The 22,593-nt window shown below is 56.4% G+C and overlaps 3 protein-coding genes and 1 long non-coding RNA gene across 11 annotated transcripts in view; 3 read left to right on the top strand and 1 right to left on the bottom strand.

Annotated features, from left to right (window-relative positions):
- The window catches only part of LOC114003432, a 38,677-nt gene extending 34,966 nt beyond the window's left edge, over window positions 1-3,711 (bottom strand). For 7 of the 8 annotated variants that reach the window (XR_005566271.1, XR_005566270.1, XR_005566269.1 and 4 more), the window contains exons 1-2: window positions 3,538-3,711; window positions 2,402-2,591 (exon numbers count right to left, since the gene is read on the bottom strand). The gene's annotated coding sequence lies outside the window, so the exon portion shown is untranslated. The remainder of the gene's footprint in view (window positions 1-2,401; window positions 2,592-3,537) is intronic. The other variant, XM_039388779.1, reaches the window with a different exon arrangement.
- A 2,719-nt stretch (window positions 3,712-6,430) lies between these two features.
- Window positions 6,431-9,279, top strand: LOC114003423 (B-cell antigen receptor complex-associated protein alpha chain-like; the record flags this gene model as incomplete). The annotated part of the gene is made up of 4 exons (XM_027750392.2): window positions 6,431-6,749; window positions 7,901-8,019; window positions 8,881-8,949; window positions 9,055-9,279. Coding segments are annotated over 4 exons (699 nt in total), but the record flags the coding sequence as incomplete, so codon positions are not given.
- Window positions 9,280-16,122: 6,843 nt separating this feature from the next.
- LOC120324750 lies at window positions 16,123-20,764 on the top strand. Its single transcript, XR_005566280.1, has 3 exons — window positions 16,123-16,241; window positions 19,004-19,153; window positions 20,741-20,764. It is a non-coding gene; the product is annotated as an uncharacterized LOC120324750 (long non-coding RNA).
- A 542-nt stretch (window positions 20,765-21,306) lies between these two features.
- LOC114003431 (zinc finger protein 211-like) lies at window positions 21,307-22,382 on the top strand. The gene has a single exon (XM_027750399.2). The coding sequence runs from the start codon at window positions 21,439-21,441 to the stop codon at window positions 22,264-22,266; it is 828 nt and encodes a 275-aa protein (XP_027606200.2). The 5' UTR covers window positions 21,307-21,438; the 3' UTR covers window positions 22,267-22,382.
- The last annotated feature ends 211 nt before the right edge of the window (window positions 22,383-22,593 follow it).

Consider the following 22,593-nt stretch of genomic DNA (forward strand, 5'->3'; position numbering starts at 1 on the left):
AACTTGAAATAAGACAATATTCTGCCCCACAAAAATAAACAAACCCTTTCCAAAATACCTACTACGACTAGAAAATAAAAAAAATTGTATGTCAGGTAACAATTTTTTTCAAACCAATGAAGAGTTCACTCACATATCTGAGAGCAAAGCTGAGCTCATTTAAAGACTATCTTGTATTTTGAACATATAAAGCCCTCTATAAATGATTAATATTATTACTACTGTTCATCATTCTGTGGAGAGCTCTCACAGTGAAGTCAAAGGAAATTCTCTGTTACAAACAACAGCAGAATCACACAAGTCTAAGATCACAGGTATGAGAAGGACATTAAACAAAATATAACTATTAAAAATACTGTAAGTGAAGTCAGGCATTGTCACAAGCAGCAGATTGAATATTCACATCTGAGTCCTCTACAAAACCTAGATAAGATGGAATTACAAAAACCCTAGAAAATCAACGTTTTAAGTAATTTTTTAAGGGAAACTCCTTGGATTTACATATTTTTATTTCAAGTTTTAAATGAACTGTTAAAACTCAAATGCTATTAAATCTGAAATCAGTTTTCCAATCTCCCATATTCCCATGATGTGCTCTAACACGTGTGTGTGCAGCACATTTCAGTCCTGCTCACAGGACATTTTACCACAGATGAGTGATCTGGATTTGCTTCTAATTTGGGGATTCCTACAAACAATCTCTGATTTACTCACAGTACAAGTCCATGCCATTCCATTATTTCGGTGTTCACAGAGTGGCACAAAGGGTGTTTTCAGTGATTCTTCTGGTAACACATGACAAACTTATTTTCTGAGGTTTTTTGAGGGGGAGCAGTTTTGTAAAACTCTTTAGAAACCTGCCTTGTAGCCCAGTCCCTTATTGCTCAAATTCTCCCTGGATGACACCGTGCCACAGCACCAGAGCACCCGGACAGACTCCAGCAGGGTGAAGGTGGGATGGTTTCATGGAGCCTGATGGATTCACTTTGGATTTCACTGAAGTTTACACAAGCCCCAGACCCCGTTTTAGATACAGCAATGAAGGTAAAACTTCTTATCCTACCAGAAGAACAACCACGTTTCACACATTCCACACACAGAATCCTGCAGGAGCAAAGTTATTTTGTCTGACATCACTCTGATGGACCCAGGCTGCTCAACCAGCACCACAAAAATGCATCCACATTCCTTGTACATCAAACCCTCCTTCTGCACCTTTGTGGAACTGTCCCTGGGTGTGATTTGGGAGCAGATACAACCCAACAAAGCACATTTCTCCTGTCATCCATCACAGTTTCTCCAGTGTCTGCGACTGAGTACTTGTGACCATCACACAACAACCTGTGACTGCCATATGCACCCATTATTTTATTAACAATAAAGTCATTAGTAATGGCCAACTGTATATGTGACATATACAGTCTTAAGGTTCTAGTGACATGAAACACTTAAGGACTCAGCTGGCTGTGGAAAAAAGATGCATTTTTTAAACATTTCCCCTCCAATGAGTGGGAAAGTTTAAAAATTAGTGTTGACAGATTGGCACACAGGATAGATTCAAACTTTAAGCATAAAAGTGTGTTGCCTAGTAGCAATTTAGATTCCAAATTCATGAGAAAATTAAACTTTTTCTACCTACAGTACAGTTTTAACATGTTAATATTTTTATTTTCATCCACCTGAACCTGGAAGGAAAACATGTGTTTCCTCTGCTGATATTTTTATTCCATTATTAATCTTTCTTCCAATGGCTAATATACTATATTTTAAAAATACCGTTTTGAGTAATAGAACATAAATTAAAACGATAACACTATTCCAAGTTGCCTGGATAACAACATTACTATACAGTAATTATACAGTTAGTTGTAACATTAAATTCTAGTTATAGCAGATTGATTTCTTGGCAATTATAAGTAAGAAGTATATAATTAGGAGAAGTATGTAATTACATCACCATTTGATTCAGCTCAAAAATGAACTTGCACATTTACAATGAGACAGACAACACAGCAGCTCAACATTTTTCATTGCTTCTAAAAAAAAGCCAAAGAGTACTTGCAAGTTTCCTAACCTAAATTTTACACAGACAAAAGGTGGTTTTATCCCTCTTCCAGGCCAAACCACTTACTGCTGCTGGCAAGGAAAATGTTAGAAGGACATTTTTAAAATGCAGGTCTTGCTGGGGCTGACTTGCAATTTGCAGCTTTGCCACTTCTCACTGCTTCACCTCAGCTTTCAGTGGGCTGGAAAATGCAGACACAGAGGTTCAGCCTGACAGACAGTGACACAGTGATAACCCTGTCACATCATTCCATGCCAGTCCTGCCCAGCCTGCCTCAGTGGGTACCCAATTGTGTTTTTCTCTCCATCCTGCTCACGGGTCCTACTGTAGCCTTACCAGCAAATCTGCTGCAGATCTAAACAGCAGGTGCCTCAGATACCAGGACAGTCCTAAAAGACATTGTTTACTTCAGACAAGTGGTTTGTACCAGAGCACCTCCTTGTTCCTGCACTCGGCCTTGTCATTGCTGCCAGGAACAGACACCAGCACTCCAACAAGCAAGGTCTCTGCACAACACAGGAACGACCTAAAGAGGCAGAAAACAAACTCCTAGAGCTGGTTCACCATGTCCTTCAACACTTCAGACATTGCAAACAACTGTACCAAAAGTTGAATTGGAAGGGGAGGAGGCTCAGAGCCACCATTTCCTGTAAGCTGTTAAAAAAGACTAAACCCTTTGCAGACGTGAAGGGCTTCCCGAAGCTCCTTCATCTTTCCATAGTTTTGCATTGTGATGGTTTTGTTCTTTTACTGAGCCTTCCCGCTCAGCTCTTCATAGCTCCCCCAAAGTATCTGAGGGCCTTCTTTCCCTAAGCCTGCTATTTGAGAAAAATCTCAGAAAAACTCTTCCCAGTTTATTTGTAGTTTATACCAGATCAAAGGATCTGTTTTTCAGGAAAAGATCCAAATGAAGAAATTAGGGCTAAAGAACATCCATATCCATACTTAAAAATTATCTATACTTGAAACCAAGAAATAAAACGTGCTTACATTAAAAAGACACACAAATACATATTCCATTCAAAATCACTGTTTAAAAGTCCTAAGTTTCAAACAGCACTGTCTGGTGAGTAGCTGTGTTTGACGGTTCAGAATGTTTTTGGGTGGACACTTTGCAGGGGGCTCCCAAGCAGATGTGCATTCCTGTCACTAAGCACCCCTGTAAAGAGGTGAATTAAGCTCCTGGGGGTCAGTGGGGCGTAAATCACCGCTGTCCTGGGTCACTCCGCCAGGTACCTGAGAGGTGCCAGCCAAGAACTGCGGCTCCTTCAAGAGTGTCCGCAGGGAAAAGCAGGAGCGGAGGGACCCCGCCAAGTGCCACCCGCCACCCCCCCGGGCAGGGCGGTCACACCGCGCCGGGGCCGCTCCCGGCGTGGCCCCAGCGCGGCGCGGGCTCCCTCCCACGGCTGAGGCGCCCGGCACGGTTTGGGGCAGGCGGCGTGCGGCGCTGGGCTGGGGGCGGGGAGCGGTACCTGCTCTTCCTCGCGGTGCGGAGAGAGCGGCTCCGGCGGGCAGAGTTCTGCCGAGCCCATGCGCGCCCGGCGACAAAAACCTCCGTGCGCCCCGCGGGGAACAGCAAAGGTTCCGGGGCCGACCCCGCGCACTCGGCGCGGGCGGGGACCGACAGTTCGCGCGTGCGCCGATCGAGGGCTTAAAGCCCCGCCCCGAGCTTATGAATATGCAGCAGGGCGGGACATTTGCATCCCCCGGCCCGGCGGGGCCGCCCATTGGTGGGGCGGCGGCCAATCGGGCGCCGGGGGCAGAGGGTGGGGGCGGGGTAGCGGCCTGAGGCGGCGGCGGCCGCCGGGGCAGAGCCCGGGCCGTGCCCGCGCCGCCGGACGGGCTGGGGGGGGCTGCCCGCGCTCCCTCCCTCCCTGTCCCTCCCTGCTCGCCTTCCCGCCCGGCCCCAACCTCGGCGGGTCCCTTGGCAGCTCCCGGGGAAGGATTGCCCGCAAAGGTAGGGGATTGACGTTTGCGGCGCCGCCGCCGCCGGTGGCGGAGTTTGGCCGGGGCGGCAGCCGGGCTCGGCTCCCGGCGCGCTGTCCCGGCCGCCGCTTCCCTGACCTTTGGAACTGCTCGGCGCCGGGGGAAAACAAACCATAATAACGCCAAGCCCAGCCTGCCAGAGCCTCCGGGTAACTCAGCTTTTCATTACCGTGCGAGTAGCTTTTGGGGAAAAGGGGAGGGGGCGGGCGGGCTGGAATTTGATTATGTACATATAATATGATATATAAAAACATAATTGTGTAATTAACTATTTAAAAATTTAAAGCCTCCTTTTCTACTTAGCTAAAAAAAAAAAAAAAGCCATTGCTAACAAAGCGAGCACTCAAATCCATTCCTTAACATCATGGGTGAAACTCTGAGCAAATACAGCTACGTGTGTTCCTGTACAGATTAGAGCTGCATCGTAACATATATATATATATATTTGGTATATCTACACCCTGTGCGAATATTTGGATGTTTAGATGTGTGTATTTAGATATAAGAAAGAGAAATAAAAGCTCCAGGGGGATGACATAAAGGTGGGCGGACAAGTCCCGTAATGGAACTCTGTGTGTGCAGCCTCATTTTCTCCTTCAGCGCCCACAGGAGAGGGGGCAAAAAGTGGAGGTTAGGACCCCAAAACTGTTCATGGGGGAAATTGGGGATTGAGGGGACAATGGGAAAGTGGGAGGAACAGGGAGAAGGGTGGAAAAGGGGGGGTGGTATGGCAGGTTCGACAGTCCCATGAGGGTCTTTGGGCACAGGAAAGCTGGGAAAGGGGGGTGGCCCCCCTGAGCTCCCAACTTCCTGTGGGGTGCTGGGGGCTGCTGGATCCAATCTCGGCCTTGTATTATGCCAACAGTTTCAGTTTAGAGGAATTACAGAGGTGTGACTGAACCACTTTTTTCCTCCAGGTTTTAATGATGGCAAATCAAATCTAACTAGAAATTAGTTATTTAGGGAGACAAACGATTAGACAAAGGACCTTCATCAGAATTATTTACTGCACAATATACACACTAAAACTACCAGTAGTACAGGATAAGACAGGACAGTGCTCTAGACTAAAGCAATTGTTGAATCTCCGGCCGCCTTCCCGGCACAGGCTGGGTCTTTCCTCCTCAGAGCACCCTGGGATGGCTTTGGAGCCCCTCCTGCGGGGGGATCTCCGACCCTTTTCCTCCCCGCTGCCTTCCTGCGCCGGGGAGCCCTTCAAAACGGCCTCTCCCACCAGGGAGAGGGATTTGTCAAGGGGGGATTTGTCCTCCGGGCTCTCTGTCCTCAGCTCGGGGCCTGGGGCAGGAGGGAAGAAGGGCGGGGAGGACCTGGGAGGACCCCGAGACCCCTGAAATTCCCCCCCTCAGAAGGCCGGGAGGGATTTTGGGGCAGCGGGGCCCGGGGGATGGGTGGGCGTGGCCCCCAGCCCTTCCTCCGGGGAAATTTTGGGTGGGCGTGGCCTCCCGGGGTCACTGGGCCGCGTCTCCTGTTTTTGGGGCCTCGGCAGGGACGGTGGGGGGATGAAGGGGGCTCCCCAAAATCGGAGGGCTCCCCCAAACTGGGGGGTCACGAGACCCCTGCTCATCCTCATCCTGCTCCTCGCAGGTAGGATTTGGGTCTGGGGGTATCAGTTTGAGTCTGGGGGTCTCAGTTTTGGTCTGGGGGGTCTCTGGGGTCTCAGTTTGGGTCAGGGGGTCTCAGGCTTTGGGTGTGGGGGTCTCAGGGGTCTCAGAGTTCGGGTCTGGGGGTCTCAGTTTGGGTCTGGGGTCTCTGTTTGGATCAGGGGGGCTTGGGGTTTGGGTCTGGGGGTCTGAGAGGTCTCAGGGTTTGAGTCTGGGGGGCTCAGGGGTCTCAGGGTTTGGGTCTGGGGGTCTCAGGGTTTGGGTCTTGGGGGTCTCAGCATCGGGTTTTCTCTCCCCCCCCTCCAGTATTTCCTGTCCCCAAACTGGGACAGGGAACCGAAACTGGGAGGGGGAAGGGGGAGAACTGAGAGGGGCTGGGGGGACCCCAATGACCTTCCGATGGGTCTAGGGGACCCCCAAAGACCCCGGGGGGACCCCCAATGACCCCTCACTGTTCTGGGAACTTCCAAAGACCCCCCTCCAGCAGGGACAGGGACCCCCAGTGACCCCCCCGGGGTCAGTCGCCCTCCGTGGGGGTTGGGGAGCTCCGGGGGACCCCCCATAACCCCCCTCTGTCCCCGCAGGCTCCCAGTGCTCCCAGACCCCCCCCGAAGGCTGCGCCCCGTGCCCGACCCCCTCCCCGCCTCCCCCCCCGGAGCCCTCCGAGACGCCGACCCCCGTGATCGTGACCACCGGGAGCCCCCCGAGCCCCTCCTGCTCCCCGGCCCCGCCCCGGGGGTGGCTCCGGGTGTGAGGGGGGCCCCCCTCCCGCGAGGGGCGCGTGGGGACCCCCCTGACCCTCGAGTGCCACTTCCGAGGCCCCCCCGACACCGCCCTGACCTGGCTCCAGGCGTGTCCCCCCGGGCTCGGGGAGGTCCCCCGGAGCTGCCCCTGGCCCCAGGAGGTGGTGGCCACCCGGGGGGGCCGCCGGATGGACCGGGTGGTGCGGAAAGGGGGGGGAAGCTCCACCCTGACCTTCCCCAAACTGTCCCACAACGACTCCGGGCTCTTCTTCTGCCGCGTGGAGTCCGGGGGGGAGACGGCCCAGAGCTGCGGCACCTTCGTCAGGGTCCGCGGTGAGTGGGGGGCGCGGGGGGGTCTCGGGGGGTCTTCTGTGACACCCCCGGTGCCCTCCAGACTGGCCCAGTATTTCCCAGTTCCTCCCAGTGTCCCCCTTGAGCCTCTCCCAGTATAACCCAGTCCATCCCAGTCCCCTCCCAGTATACCCCAGTGCTACCACGAGCCCCCCCAGTCTGTCCCAGTGCCCTGCAGTGCCCTCGGTCCATCCCAGTTACTCCCAGTATCCCCTTTGAGCCCCTCCCAGTGCCCCCCAGTCCCACTCCAGTCTGTCCCAGTCACTCCCAGTATCCCTCTTGAGTCCCTCCCAGTGCCCTCCCAGCATAACCCAGTGCCCTCCAGTCCCTCCCAGTATAACCCAGTGCCCTCCACTCCCTCCCAGTATAACCCAGTGCCCTCCCAGTATAACCTAGTGCCCTCCACTCCCTCCCAGTATAACTCAGTCCCTCCCAGTATAACCCAGTGCCCTCCACTCCCTGCCAGTATAACCCAGTACCCTCCCAGTATAGCCCAGTCCCTCCCAGTATAACCCAGTGTCCTCCAGCATAACCCAGTGCCCTCCCAGTGTATACCAGTCCCTCCCAGTATACTCCAGTCCCTCCCAGTATAACCCAGTCGCCACCAGTGCCCTCCACTCCCTCCCAGTCCTCGCCAGTGCCCTCCACTCCCTCCCAGTATAACCCAGTCCCTCCCAGTATAACCCAGTGTCCTCCAGTATAACCCAGTGCCCTCCCAGTATAACCCAGTCCCTCCCAGTGTAACCCAGTCCCTCCCAGTGTAACCCAGTCCCTCCCAGTGTAACCCAGTCGCCACCAGTGCCCTCCACTCCCTCCCAGTATAACCCAGTGCCCTCCCAGTATAACCCAGTCCCTCCCAGTGTAACCCAGTCCCTCCCAGTGTAACCCAGTCGCCACCAGTGCCCTCCACTCCTTCCCAGTATAACCCAGTGCCCTCCAGTCCTTCCCAGTATAACCCAGTCCCTCCCAGTGTAACCCAGTCCCTTCCAGTATAATCCAGTCCTCGCCAGTGCCCTCCACTCCCTCCCAGTATAACCCAGTCCCTCCCTGTATAACCCAGTGCCCTCCAGTGTAACCCAGTCCCTCCTAGTATACCCCAGTCCCTCCCAGTTACCCAGTCCCCATTCACGCAGAGCCGGTTCCCGCCCCGTTCCTGGCGCTGAGGGAGAGCACCAAGAACCGGATCCTGACGGCGCAGGGGGTGCTGCTGCTGCTCTGCTCAGCTGGGCCGGGGCTGCTGCTGCTGCTCAGGGTGGGACACTGGGACAAACTGGGACAACTGGGACAGGGGGACACCAGCTGGGACACTGGGACCCCCAATTGGACACTGGGACCCCCAGTTGGGACACTGGCGACACCAACTGGGACTTTGGGACCCCTAAATAGGACACTGGGGACACCAATTGGGACATTGGGGACACCAACTGGGACACTGGGACCCTCAACTGGGATGCTGGGGACACCAACTGGGACACTGGGACCCCCAGCTGAGATGCTGGGGACACCAACTGGGACATTGGGGACACCAGCTGGGGCATTGGGACCCCTAAATGGGACACTGGGGACACCAATTGGGACACTGGGGACATTAATTGAGACCCTGGGGACACCAGTTGCCCCTCAGGTCCCCTTAATTCCCCCCCGGGTAACCCCACTTTCCCCCGACACCCCCAACCCCCCTGGTACCCCCAATTCCCCCCTGGATGCCCCAAAACCCCCTCAACCCACCCATGCCCCCCCCAGTTCCCCCAAAATCCCCCCCAGTTCCCCCCAATCTCTTCCTGCCACCCCCAAATCCTCCCAGTCCTCCCCAGAGATACCCAACCCCCCCCCCCCCCGGCACCCCTAACCCCCCTGGCCCCCAACCCCCCCGCCACCCCAAAACCCCCCTGGTGCCCCCAAAACCCCCCTGGCCACCCCAAAACCCCCCTGTGCTCCCTTTCCCCCCCTTGGCCACCCCTAAATTCCCCCTAGTGCCCCTAAAACCCTCCTCTAGCCACCCCAAAACCCCCTGGTGCCCTGAAAACCCCTCCGGCCACCCCTAAATCCCCCTGGTCCCCCAACCCCCCCAGCCACCCCAACCCCCCCCCATGCCCTGTTCCCCCCCCCACAGAAGTGCTGGGCCAACGAGCAGCTGCTGCACCCCGAAAAAACCACATGCGAGGAGGAAAACCTCTACGAGGTGACGTCCTGGGGGGTCCCTTCACCTCAAAATCGTGCTGGGGGGGTCTATCACTCCCTAAACCCCCCCAAACCGATCGAAATCCTCCCCTTTCCCCGCTTTCAGGGGCTGAACCTGGACGAGTGTTCGATGTACGAGGACATTTCCCGGGGACCCTCCCCGGTGACTCCCAGCTGGAAAAGCCCTGAGGGACCCCCCGAAAAAGGGGGGTGGGACCCCCTGGGAAGGGGTTTGGGACCCCCTGGCTCTGCTTGGCCCCCCCCAGTGCTCTGCTCTGGTGACACAAGGCCATGCTGATCCCCCCCAAAATAAAGCTGCTGTGCTCCCGGAGGGGTTCTGTGGGTTTTGGGGGGTTAATTACTCATTAGTAATTAACGAGTGGTTAATTAATCAGCAGGGGGAGGCAGGTGAGAGCAGAGATGCCTCAGGGTCTGATCGGGGAAGTGGGGTCTTGGAGTGACCCCTGTTTTTCCCCTATTATCCCCCATTTTCCTTCTTCATCCCCTATTTCCCCCCTTTCCCCTCATTTTCCCTCATTATCCCCCATTTTCCCTCATTATCCCCCATTTTCCCTTCATTTCCCCAATTTTTTCCCATTATTCCCCATTTCCCACCATTATCCTCTATTTTCCCCTCACTCTCCCATTTTCCCTCACTTTCCCTCCATTATCCCCCCTTTTCCTCTCAAACACCCCTTTCCCTCCATTTCCCCCCCTTTTCAACCATTATCCCTCCTTTTCCCTCCATTATCCCATATTTCCCCCCATTGTTCCCCATTTCCCCATTATCCCACATTTCTCCCCTATTATTCCCCATTTTCCCTCATTATCTGACATTTTTTCCCTATTATCCACCATTTTACCCCATTATCCCCGTTATCTCACATTTCTTCCTCCTTATCTCCCATTTTCCCCTCACTATCCCCCATAATGTCCCATTTTCCCTCATTACCCCTTATTTCCCCCGTTTTCCTTCTATTTCCCCTCATTTTCCTGAATTTGCTCCCCATTATCCCCTATTTTCCCGCATTTCCTTCACATTTTCCCCCCATTTCCCCTTATTTTCCCCATTTTCCCCTCACTCTCCCCCATTTCCCTCCCCTTCTCCCCTATTTCACCTCATTTTACCCCATTTCCCCTCCTTATCCCTCATTATCCTCCATTTCTACCCCATTATCCCCCATTTTTTCCCATTTTCCCCCCATTATCCTCCACTAACCCCTATTTCCCACAATTCCCCCCATTCTCTCCCATTTCCCCCTCCCTCTCCTCCATTCCCCATTTTCCCTCATTTACCCCATTCTCCCCATTATCTCTCATTTTTGCCCTTTCTCCCCCATTCCTCCCATTTCCCCTCATTCTCCCCCCACTTTCTTCCCATTTCCCCACGTTTTCCTTCCATTTTTTCCCATTTCCCCCCATATCCCTCTGTTTCCCCCTCACTGTCCCATTTCCCCCCATTTCCCCGCTATTATCCCCCATTTCCCCCCATTTTCCTCCCATTATCCCCATTCCCCCCATTTCCTTCCCATTATCCCCCATTTTACCCCATTTCCCCCATTGTCCCCCATTTTACCTAATTTCCCCCATTATCCCCCATTTTCCCCTCACGCTCCCTCAGCCTCTCTTCCCCCTTCCCCCCCCCCGCCCTGCGTGCTCCTTTTCCCGCCTTTTCTCCCTCAGCCAATCAGCGCCGGTCTCACCGGCCCCTCGGCCAATCAGCGCCGAGCGTGGGAAATTGGAACCCCGATGGCGCGTGAGGGGGGAAATGGGGGGATTTGAGGGGGAACTGAGGAGGAATGGGGGGAATCTGAGGAGGAAATGGGGGGGAACTGGAGGTTCCTCAGGGTGCCGGGAGTGTCTCACGGGGGCAATGGGGGGGTGGGATCTGAGGGGGAATTGGCGGGTCCTGGGGGGCCAAGGGGGTCCTGGGGGAGAACCTGAGGGGAAAATGGAGGTCCTGGGGGGTCAGTGGGGATCTGGGGGGGTTAATGGGTGTCCAGGGGGGGCACCCAAAACCCCCTTTGTTCCAGCCTTTTCCCCTCCTGCCTGCACTGCCCCCCCTACCTGTGCTGCCCCCCTGCCTGCACTGCCGGGGGGGGGGGGAGCGCTGGAATATTTTCAGGGGACGCCTGGGGCCAAGGGTCCCTATAGGGCCCAGGACTGTCCCTATGGGGCTGAAGGGTCCCTATGGGGCCCAGGACTGTCCCTGCAAGGACAATGGATCCCTACAGGGCCCAGAAGCCCTATAGGTCCCTATGGGGCCAAGAGGTCTCTATAGGGCCAAGGGGTCCCTATAGGGCCCGGGACTGTCCCTATGGGGCTGAGGGGTCCCTATAGCACCTGGAAGTGTCTTTGCGAGGCCAATGGATCCCTATAGGGCCCAGGACCGTCCCTATAGGGCCAAGGAGTCCCTATAGGGCCCAGGACTGTCCCTATGGGGCTGAGGGGTCCCTATAGGGCCCAGAACCATCCTTGTGGGGCTGAGGGATCTCTATGGGGCAAAAGGCATCCCCTCCCCCCCATTTTGGGGGTCCCTCCCCTTATTTTGGGGTCCCCTCCTGGCCAGGCTCTGGCCCCTCCCCTTTTATTTTGGGGTCCCCCATTTAAGGGTCCCCCTTTTTTGGGCTCTTCCCCTCACACCTTTTTGGGGTGACAGCCCCAGTTTATGACCCCTCCCCTTTTTTTGAGGGGGGTCCCTGTCCCCCATTTCTCCCCTGTACCCCCAGTTTGGGGTCTCCCTCACCCATTTTGGGGGTCTCAGGCCCCATTTTTGGGGTCTCCCCCCAATTTTTGGGGTCTCTGGCCGCATTTTGGGGTCCCTCATTTTGGGGTCTCCCACCTTTTTGGGTGTCCCTCCCCATTTTAGGGGCTTTCCACCCCATTTTGGGGTCTCCCACCTTTTTGGAGTCCCCCCCCATATTGGGGTCCTCCCCTCATTTTGGGGTTCCCCTCTGCATTTTGGGGTCTCCCCCCCATATTGAGGTCCCCCTCCCATTTCAGGAGCCCTCCCCCATTTTGAGGGATTTCCACCCCATTTTGGGGTCCCCCTCTTTCACTTTATTTCCCCTCCCATTTCTTCCCCCCCTATTTCTGGGTCTCCCCTCCCATTTTGGGGGGTCCCCTCCCCCATTTCGGGTCCCAACTCCCCATTTTGGGGATGTCTCAGTTTCGGGGGGTCCGGGAGGGTCTCACACACCATTGCAGGCAGGGGGACACACCTCAAATTTACTGCACGGACACCACGGCACAGAACCAACCACGACACGAGAGGGGGGCCCGCGGGGGGGGGCAAGCGGGGGGTGAGAGACTCCAAAATGCCCCCCCAATCCTCCCTCAGCCCCCCCTTTACAACACGAACCCACCACAGCCTGGGGGGGGGAAGGGGCGACCACCCACCACCCCCTAAAAACCCCCCTCCCACCCCTGAGGCACCCCCCCTTTTTCCCATCATGCAACACTTTGGCCTCCTCCCCCCCTTTGCACCCCAAAATTTTCCCCCTGTCCCCCTCCTTCCCCCTCCCCTCCTCTCCCCCCAGAGCTCTTTTATGGCTTTTGGTCAGATTTAGGAGGGGGTTTGGGGGGTTTTGGTGCAGGGGGGGGCAGGGGGAGACCGGGGGTGTTTGGGGGGGGTCTGGTGACCCCCGGGCCCCCCTAAGTGAGGGTGATGAAGGCCGAGGCCTTTTCCTTCAGCTGCTTTTCTCCCTCAGCACGTCCCATGTAACCAACTGCTGGGCTTGCACCGCCTGTGCCAGGGGTAGAACCATCCCCGTAAGGTCACTTGGTCTGATCTGTCACAAACGCCGTGAAAACGTGGAACAGAAGCGTTCTCACAGCAGTGACTGTCCCCCTGGACTCAGCACTGGGGAGGCCACACGTCAAGTTCTGTGTCCAGTTCTGGACCCCTCAGTTTAGGAAGGACATTGAGGTGCTGCAGCAGGTCCAGAGAAGGGCAACAGAGCTGGTGAAGGATCTGCAGAGCATGTCCTGTGAGGAGCGGCTGAGGGAGCTGGGGGGGTTTAAGCTGCAGAAAAGGAGGCTCAGGGGAGACCTTGTCACTCTCTACAACCACCTTAAAGGAGGTTGTAGCCTGTGGGGATCGGCCTCTTCTCCCAGGCAACAAGTGACAGGACAACAGGACACAGTCTTAAGCTGTGCCAGGGGAGGTTTAGGGTGGACACGAGGAAGAATTTCTTCACTGAAAGCGTGATTAGACGTGGGAATGGACTGCCCAGGGAGGGGGTCGAGTCACTGTCCTTGGAGGTGTTTAGGAAACAACTGGATGTGGCCCTTGGTGCCACGATCTGGTTGACATGGTGGTGTTGGGTCATAGGTTGGACTTGATGATCTCAGAGGTCTTTTCCAACCTAATTAATTCTGTGATTCTGTGAACTGGGACATACTGGGAGCAACTGAGATCACGCTGGAGGTGACTGGGATCATACTGGGAGCGACTAGGACCCCACTGGGGGTGACTGGGAGTGGCTGTGAGCAACTGGGATCATGCTGGAAGCTACTGGGAGCAATCGGGAGTGAGTGGGGGCAAGTGGGATGTAGTGGGAGAGACCAAGAGTGACTAGGATCATACTGGGACTGACTGGGAGCATACTGGGAGTGACTGGGAGCATGCTGAGGTCAACTGGGACATACTGGGAGAGACTGAGAGTGACAGGGATCATACTGGGAGCTACTGGAGTCATAGTAGGGGTGAAGGGGAGCAACTGGAATCACACTGGGGCAACTGGGATCATACTGGGAACAGGTGGGCCTGTGCTGGGGTCATCCTGGGATCATACTGTGAGCAACTTGGACTATAAAGGGGGCAACTGGGAGTGACTGGATGTGCAGTGGGGTAACTGGGATTGACTGCGACCATGCTGGGGGAGGACTGGGATCATACTTGGATTAACAGGGTCTATGCTGGAGGCAACTGGGAGGAACTGGGACCATGCAGGGAGAAACTGCAATCATACTAGGATCATACTGGGATCATACTGGGATGCCCACAGCACCCCAAGCACCCCCTAATCTCACTCAGAGTCCACCCAGGACCCCACCCAACCCCTTTTCTGGGGGACTTCTCTGGGCACTGCTGGTGCTGGGAGCCCTCCTGGCTGCGGGCAAGGAGCTCTCGGGTGAGCGGGTGGTGGGAAGGGGGCGGTCGGTGGGAAAGGGGGGGTCAGAGGGGACAGAAGGGGTGGTGGGACCCCAAACTGAGTGGGACGGGAGTGGGACCCCCCACAAGTGGGGAATGTGTGGGATCAGGGCACTGCTTTGGGGCTGTGCTGGGAATTCCAGTGGATTAAAAGACAAACCCCAGGCGCTGTTTCCAAAGGAACCCCAATGAAAGGGGGACGCCGGAAAGATGGGCAGACAAGTCCCGCAATGGAACTCTGTGTGTGCAGCCTCATTTTCTCCTTCAGTGCCCATCTTTGGTGGCCCCGACGTGTGACCTCCTCTCTGGGACACTCTCCCAGTGCCCGCCACCAACAGAGGTGGGAAGTGCGGGCATTCATCCCGTGGGAACGGGACAGCGGAGCCCCCAGCACAGGAATCTGCGGAGCCCTGCAGGAACAACAGGGCAGGGAATTTCCCAAGAACACAGACTTTACTGGAAGATTTTACAACAGATCTTGAATGCAGCAGGACAGAAGGTTATGGCTGAGCAATAGGGATGAGCAATGAACATTTCCTTTGATGCAGCCGTGGAGAGTAACAGAGCCTGATGTAGGGACAAAGGGACAATGATGGCAATATTCTATTTCAATTTGGACACCTTGAAAATGCATCTTTTAGACTTGTTGGAGGACTGTCGCTTGGTACCTGTCGAAAGGCCTCGGTCCGAAGGGGGAAGAATCGACACACAAGACACATGAGGGTAGTGAGACAAAGAGATGTCTGCCTGCTCAGCGCAGCAGGCAGTCTTTTATGTAGTGCCAAGTCCCACTTTCCCATACACACACACTACAAACATTTTCCTACAAAACATCCAGGAATGCAGTTTGTTAAACAGCTCGACCTTGCACTGTCCAGCATTCAGGGCTGTTTCCATGAGAATGTGCAGTTATCTCTTACTTTTCTCAAGGGAATGGTCTTACTCCCTTTAACACCTCAAGCTCTTCTACTTCCAGGGGGCCCAGGGGTTCCATGGGCCTGCCATCTCCCCCCACAGAGGACATCTTCAGGGAGAAGGAGGATGTATTCCCTGCTGTTTGTATCTGCTCTGCTGCTCAGCCTATTGATATCCCCACTGATGGAGCTTTAGGGCCTCTGCTGAGGGCTCTGTCTTCTACCTTGACTCGTGGGAATCTCCCTCTGGGGGAGGGGTCTCTCTCCTGCCTTTAATGGTGCTCATTTTTCTCTGGTGGGGGTTTTCCACCCCCGTCCTTCCTCACGACGCTTTTGGGAAATGGGGCTGCTTTTGGCTGCGGCCGTGCCGGGGCCACGCCGGGGCTGGATGGCTGAAGAATGGACACACGGCCCTGGAACCGTTGGATCTCCTGGATAATTGAAGTGCCTCTAACGGAAGGTACATGGCCTGCCTGCCCCTCCCGCCAAGCACCAGCTCCATCTCCTGCTCCTGCCCAGCGGTTTTCCAGAAATCCAGAGCTCAGTGTGGATTGAACGCTATGGCAAGGGACAGGATAAAGTTGCTTTGCTTCCACCCTTGGTGTCTCAGTGTTTGTGATTTTGGGAATCCTCATGAACCTGGAACAATGCCAGATTATCTGTTGTGGTAAGATATGTACCTGGAGATTGTTTCGATATGTGTTTAAATCTTCCTTGAAAATACAACTGATAGAAAACAATGTAAAAAAAAAGGATAAGAAAAAAAATGAAAAAAAAATAAAAAGAGAAGAAGGAAGAAAAAGAGAAAAAGGAGAAAAAGGAGAAGAAAAGGAAGAAAAAACAGGAAAAAATGAGAAAAGAAGAAAAAAGAAAAAACAAAATAAGATAAAAGAAAGAGAAAGATAAAAGAAGAAAGTGGAAAAAGAAAGAAGAAAGAAAAAAGCAACAAAAAGAGAAAGAAAACAGAGAAAAAAAAAGTAAGCAGAAAAACAAAAAACCAAAAACGTCCTGTCCTCACTCCGGTCAAATGCAAATGGCCGCAATGACATCCAAGACTACAACTCCCGTGGTGCCTCGCGCAATACGGGGGCGTGGCGCTTGGCGTGTGGGGTCGTGACCGCGCGCTGATTGGCTGCGGCAGAGGTTTGTAACGGCGTTGCGCGCGCAGAGCGCCATGTTGGCTTCCGGGAGAAGATGGCGGCGGCGAGGCCTGCGCTACACTGTGTGAGCTGGCGGGGCCTGCGGGAGAGCGGGCCTCTGGGGATCCCCTCGGGGGCTGCGGGGAGCGCGGCTGCGGGTGGAAAGGCTGGAGGGCTCGGGAGGATTTAGCCAAGGGGTTCGGGGGTTCCCGAGGGTCAGAGCGCAGGCCTGGAACCAGCGCGGGGGGGGCAGGGGGGGGGGGCTTTACTAACGACCTCGCTGCACTGCGCAGTCGCGCCGGCGGAGTAGTCATGAGGAAACTTTAACTCCCATGAGGCTCTGCGCGATCCGCCATTACCTCTCCCACCACAGCGCCCTTGCCGGCCCGGCGAACCGACCCCAAGGAAAGGGGATCTTAATGCCCCCCCCCGAACCCCAGAGACCGCCAACACTCAGCGCACAGAGACCTCACAGGGAAGGGGTCCCGAGGGTCCCCTAAAGCCCAACAGTGGGGTTCACGGGATCTCCCAGCCCTCAGGGGAGGGGTCCTGGGGGTGCCCCCCAAAGTGCGGGGGGATGATGTACCACATCCGGGTAAGGGGATCCCAGTGCCCCCAGTATAGCCCAGTGACTGTCAGTACGGCCCAGTAACCCCCTCAGTGACCAACAGTGTGTCCAAGTGACCTCCCACTGCCCCCCAGTATGGCCCAGTGATCCTCCAGTGAGCACCCAGGAACCCCGAGTATGGCCCAGTAATCTGCCAGTCTCCCCCCATGTGTCCTGGTAATGCCTCAGTAACCCCCCAGTCCCTCCCAGTGCCCCCTGGTTCCCCGCAGTGTATCCCAGTATCCCCCAGTAATCACCCAGTGCCCTGCAAAGCCCCCCAGCTGTCCCCAACGTGTCCCCAGATGCCCTTGGCCTTTCTGTGAGTGTGGGGTGGAGAGGGGACGTTTTTGTGCTCAGAAGGTCCAGGGGGGGCTCCTGGAGTGAGATGGAGGGTTGGGGACATCAGGGATGGGTTTGGTTTGGGGACAGTGGGGAGGAGTTTGGGGACAGTGGAATTGGGGGCGTCAAGGGGGAAATTGGGGCCATGGGGAGGCCCTGGAGAAAATGGAGACACCGGGGGGGGGGTCTTGGGGTGTTAAGGAGGGAACTGGAGACACCAAGAGGGTCTTGGAGACACCAGGGGGGTCTGAGGACTCACCTGCTGGTGGTGCTGCCCATCCTCTCCCGCCCCAGGCCCATTTAACCCCCTCAAATATCCCCCAACCCCCCTTTTCCATTTAATCCTCTCCCCCCACAAATCCTTTTGACCTCCCAATGCCCCCAAGACCTCTTTTAACTTCCCTAAAGGCACCCAAAGCCCCCCTAAACCCCCTAAATCCCCATCCCACCCCTCCAGATCCCCCCAGATCTCCCGCAGCTCCCCCTCAAAGCCCTTCCACCCCCCCACAAAGAGGGATCACCCGGCACCGTGGGACAGGAACACAGTGGGCTGTACTGGGGGCAGTGGGCTGTACTGGGAGGGCACTGGGGGGGGCTCAGGTGTCCCACAACAACGTGGCCCAGCTCCAGGAGAGATCTGGGGAGCAGTGAGGAGGTACTGGTCTGTTCTGGTCTGTACCCCCAGTCCCCAAAGCCCCTCCCCAGCTCCCCCAGGACTCTCCCGGACCCCAAAGCCCCCCAGACTCCCCCCAGGCCCCTGAGTTGGTCCTGCTGCCCCTTGAGCATCTGCAGCTCCTGCAGAACCAGGCATTTCATCAGCAAATGTGCAGGTGACACCAAACTGGGGGGTGTGTTGATGTGCTGGAAGGCAGGAGGGCTCTGCAGAGGGACCTGGCCCAGCTGGATCCATGGGCTGATTGCAAGGGGATGAGGTTCCAGCAGGCCAAGGGCCGGGTCCTGCCCTTTGGGCACAAGAAGCCCCGTCAGGGCTGGGGCCAGAGTGTCTGGAGAGCAGGCAGGCAGAAAGGGAGCTGGGAGTGTGGATGGACAGGAAGCTGAAGAGGAGGCAGAGTGTGGCCAGGTGGCCAAGAGGGCCAATGGCTGGTGTCCTGTGTGAGGAAGAGTGTGTCAGCAGGAGCAGGGAAGTGATTGTTGGGCTGGACTGAGCGCTGGTGAGGCCACCCCTGGAGTGCTGTGTCCAGCTCTGGGCCCCTGAGTTGAGGAAGGCCCTGGAGGGGCTGGAGCAGGTGCAGAGAAGAGCAGCGAGGCTGGGGAAGGGAGTGGAGCCCAAGTGGTGTGAGGAGAGGCTGAGGGAGCTGGGGGTGTTGAGGCTGGAGAAGAGGAGGCTCAGGGGAGACCTCCTGACTGTCTGCAAGTCCCTGCCAGGAGGTTGTGGCTAGGTGGGGCTGGGGCTGTTCTGCCAGGAAGCAGCAGTAGGACAAGAGGGCTGGGTCTTGAGCTGTGCCAGGGGAGGTTTAGGTTGGATATTGGGAAGCAATTTTTTCCCAAGAGAGCACTCAGGCCTTGGAATGGGCTGGGCAGGGAGGGGGTTGAGTCAGCATCCCTGGAGGTGTTGAAGGTGAGAGTGGATGTGGCCTCAGTGCCATGGTCTGGGAAGCACAGCGGGGTTGGATCAAGGGTTGGACTTGATGATCTCGGAGGTCTTTTCCAACGTGGCTGATTCTGTGATTCTGTGATTGCCATTCCTATGGCAGCACATGCTTGAGGCTCTATCCCCAGGGTGATAGAGATGTCTGTCCATATCTATCTCCAAGGTTAGTCTGTAAATGTGTGGTGTTAGAAAAGCAGGCTGAGTTCTGGGCTGGTTGTAGGAGAAAGAAGCCCAGAGGCCAGTGCAAGCAGGCAGCCCTCAGCTTGCACCTGATGTCCCCTCCCTGCAGGTTCCTGTCCTTGAGCCCAGGCCCTGAGGTGATGCTGAGAATAAGTGCAAGGCAGAGGTACTGCTGAGGAGGGACAACCCCGTGAGTGCCCAGGAGAAGCTGTGAATGCCCATCCCCGAGCAGGTGCTGTGTCCATCCCCTGTGTGCCAGGTGAGCTGGGGCTTTGCTGCAGAGCTGCGGGTGCTGATTTGAGCGTCTCCAAGTGCTGAGATGGTGGGCACCCAGGAACACAAACTGTGCCTGGCCACGGAGCCTGCAAGGAGGAGCAGAGACAGCGGTGTCAGTGTGGGGGGCCAGGTTGTCCCTGTGCCTTCCCCTGCAGGCCCTGGCTGTCCCTGCTGGGCCCCTGTCCATCCCCATCAGGTCCCTGCCCGTCCCCCCGGGCTGAGCTCCCCCCAGGAAGTGCCGTGGAGCTGAAGCTGCTGCCATCCCCCCCTGCAGCCGCTGCCCCAGCCAAGGGAGCAGCAAAGGCAGGGCCAGGAGCAGAGGCAGCAGCAGGGGAGCCCTGGGGGGCCGGGAAGCTCTTGTGTGGGTCAGGAAAGAGGCGCTGGGCACGAGGCCGGGGCTGTGCTGAGCAGGCCCAGCCCTCACATCCCCCCAGCCAACGCCGGCTGCCCGGGGGGCTTGGGAGGGACCCCCGGCCCGTGTGCCCCACACTGAGCTGGCAGAGAGAGAGCCAAGGGACAGGGCCACGGGCAGGGCCACGGGTGAGGGACAGGCAGGGCCATTGCAGGGCCACAGTGAGGGCACAGCCTGTGGCAGCAGAGCTGCCCAGGGCCGGGGGCAGCCGGGGGTGTTGGTACCAGGCAGTTGTGGGGCCGAGCAGAGCACGAGGCCTCTTGCAGAGCCCTGGAGCAGCCTCCCACTTGCCAGCCCTGGCCTGGTGGGGTGACACTGTCCCCTTCCTACAGAACACTCCCCCAGAACTCTTTGGGGGGGCCTTTTGTGTCTATTCCTGGTTGCTGATTCCTGCTGGGGACCTGAGGACCCCTCTGCAATCCCATGCATGGGGCACAATCTCCTCTGCAGAGCTTGACTCACTGCAGACTTTGCAGGGAAATCTGTCCTGGCAGCTGCGTCCTGAGCCTGAGGGCAGTTTGTATGATCCATCCTGGGCACCCAAGGGATCCTGTGCCCTTGACTCCCTGCCATCTCTCTGTTTGGGAGAAGCCAGATGCTGCCCCTGGGCCATCAGAAGTGGTGCTGAAGCCTCTTTCAGCCCAGCCCTGGGTGCAGTTTTCTCATCCCCTCACCAAGTGCCCGCTCCCCCAGCCGGCACTGACCAACCAGGGCGTTTGGCACACTTGGTTTGGTGGTTTGGAGAAACAGCCCCAGACTGGCAGGGGGCCAGAAAACCTCGAGGAACAGCCCTGGCGAGTTTTAAGTGACACTACATTAATACAGCTTTTGGTTAATATATAGCAACTCAATCAAGTGCTCATGAAATCACCTCACTCCTCTCATCCCCCCAATTAAACACCATGTTTTTGGACTGAATCTTCATATTTTGGAGAATTTTCTGGCTAAACTTCAACTTTTTGGAGTTTGAGGGGGGTTCATCTTGCTATTTCTGAGGGTTTTTTTGCCTGAATCTCCTTGACTTGGGTTTTTCTGGGCTGAATCTTGGTGTTTTGGAGGTTTTTATGGACACAGGATGCCTGATGAGTTCTAGAGATGGACTTGGGCAGGAGGAACCCCCAAGCCAACGCACTCAGCCCTTGTTTTCCCCCCCATCAGGATTTGTCCTTCCCAAAGCTTGGGCGGATGGAGGAGGAGGCTGCGAGGAAGAGGAAGATGCCTTGGTCCCCCCAGGCAGGTGAGGAGGAAGTCAGTGTCCCTTTGGGCGGGTGTTGTGCTGGCTCTGTCAGCCGAGCATGGCCCCGGCTGCAGGACAACCCCGCTGGCGCCGCCGTCCTGCCGGGGCCGGAGTTGGGGGGATGTCCTTGGCCTTCCCTGTGGGCCGGAGGCAAATCCCCTGCCTGTCCTTCTTGCTTCCTGCCCCAGGCCCCGAGGTGAGGACGGAGAGCCCGGAGGACAAATCCCCCCGTGAGACCCTGGTGGGAGAGGCCGTTTTGAAGGGCTCCCCGGCGCAGGAAGGCAGCGGGGAGGAAAAGGGCCGGAGATCCCCCCGCAGGAGGGGCTCCAAAGCCATCCCAGGGTGCTCTGAGGAGGAAAGAGCCAGCCTGTACCGGGAAGGTGGCCGGAGCTTGAGGAAGAGCTCTGACTTGGTGGTCCCTGAGCAGCCTCCCAGCAGAGAGAAACCCTTCAAGTGCTTGGAATGTGGGAAGAGCTTCAGACAGAGCTCCAGCCTCCTCAGCCACCAGCACATCCACACTGGGGAACGGCCCTACACGTGTGGGGAATGTGGGAAGAGCTTCGGTGACAGGTCCACTCTCCACACCCACCAGCGCATCCACACTGGTGAACGGCCCTACATGTGTGGGGATTGTGGGAAGAGCTTCGGGAACAGCTCCCACCTCCGCACCCACCAGCGCATCCACACTGAGGAACGTCCCTACACGTGTGGGGAATGTGGGAAGAGTTTCAGGCACAGCTCCACCCTTCGCACCCACCAGCGAATCCACACTGGGGAACTGCCCTACACGTGTGGGGAATGTGGGAAGAGCTTCAACCAGAGCTCCGGCCTCCGCACCCACCAGCGCATCCACAGCAGGGAGAGGCCCTACAAGTGTGGGGAGTGTGGGAAGAGCTTCAGCCAGAGCTCCACCCTGTACACCCACCAGCGTATCCACTCTGGGGAACGGCCCTACAAGTGCTCAGAATGTGGGAAAAGGTTTAAAATCAGCTCACATCTCCTCCTGCATGAGCGGACACACACTGATGAGAGGCCCTTCCGCTGCACCGACTGCGGGAAGGGCTTCAAGCAGAACTCCACTCTTGTCACCCACCGGCACATCCACACTGGAGAGAGGCCCTACAAGTGTGGGGAGTGTGGGAAGAGCTTCACCCATAGCTCCAACCTCCGCATCCACCAGCTCATCCACACCATGGAACGGCCCTACAAGTGTGGGGAGTGTGGGAAGAGGTTTCAGACCAGCTCAGATCTCCTCGTGCATGAACGGACGCACACGGATGAGAGGCCCTTCCGCTGCACCGACTGCGGGAAGGGCTTCAGGCAGAACTCCCACCTTGTCACCCACCGACGCATCCACACCGGTGAGAGGCCCTACAAGTGTGGGGAGTGTGGGAAGAGCTACACCCAGAGGTCTGGCTTGACCAGACACCAACAGACCCACCAGTAAGGGAAGCCCTATTAGTGCCCTGACTGCGGGAAGTGCTTTGGCCGCTGCTTCCACCCCGAATGAAGCCCCTGATGGTGAGGCAACCCCTGGAGTCCAGTGACTGTCAGTCCATCCCTTTCGACCACAAAGGGCCAGTCCCCTTTCCCAGGGGCAGGTTCTTCCAACAGAACCCTTCTTGGGGGTTGTGTGGAGATTCCTGCCTTGGCTGGGGACCCCCCAAGGTCACTGCTGGAGGTTGAGAGCAGAGATCTCCCCACCAGCATTGGTCTGGGGGAGTTCCATCCATCTCTAATTAAGAATTATTGCTTTTGTGCCAGCTTGAGTAGA

The sequence above is a fragment of the Pipra filicauda genome, unplaced genomic scaffold (genome assembly GCF_003945595.2).
Source record: "Pipra filicauda isolate LSUMZ 115617 unplaced genomic scaffold, ASM394559v2 scaffold687_size377397_pilon, whole genome shotgun sequence".
Taxonomy (NCBI): domain Eukaryota; kingdom Metazoa; phylum Chordata; class Aves; order Passeriformes; family Pipridae; genus Pipra; species Pipra filicauda.

Excerpts from the sequence above, each read along its gene's own strand:
- LOC114003431 (XM_027750399.2), top strand. The coding sequence starts at position 21,439 with ATGTGTGGGGATTGTGGGAAGAGCTTCGGGAACAGCTCCCACCTCCGC.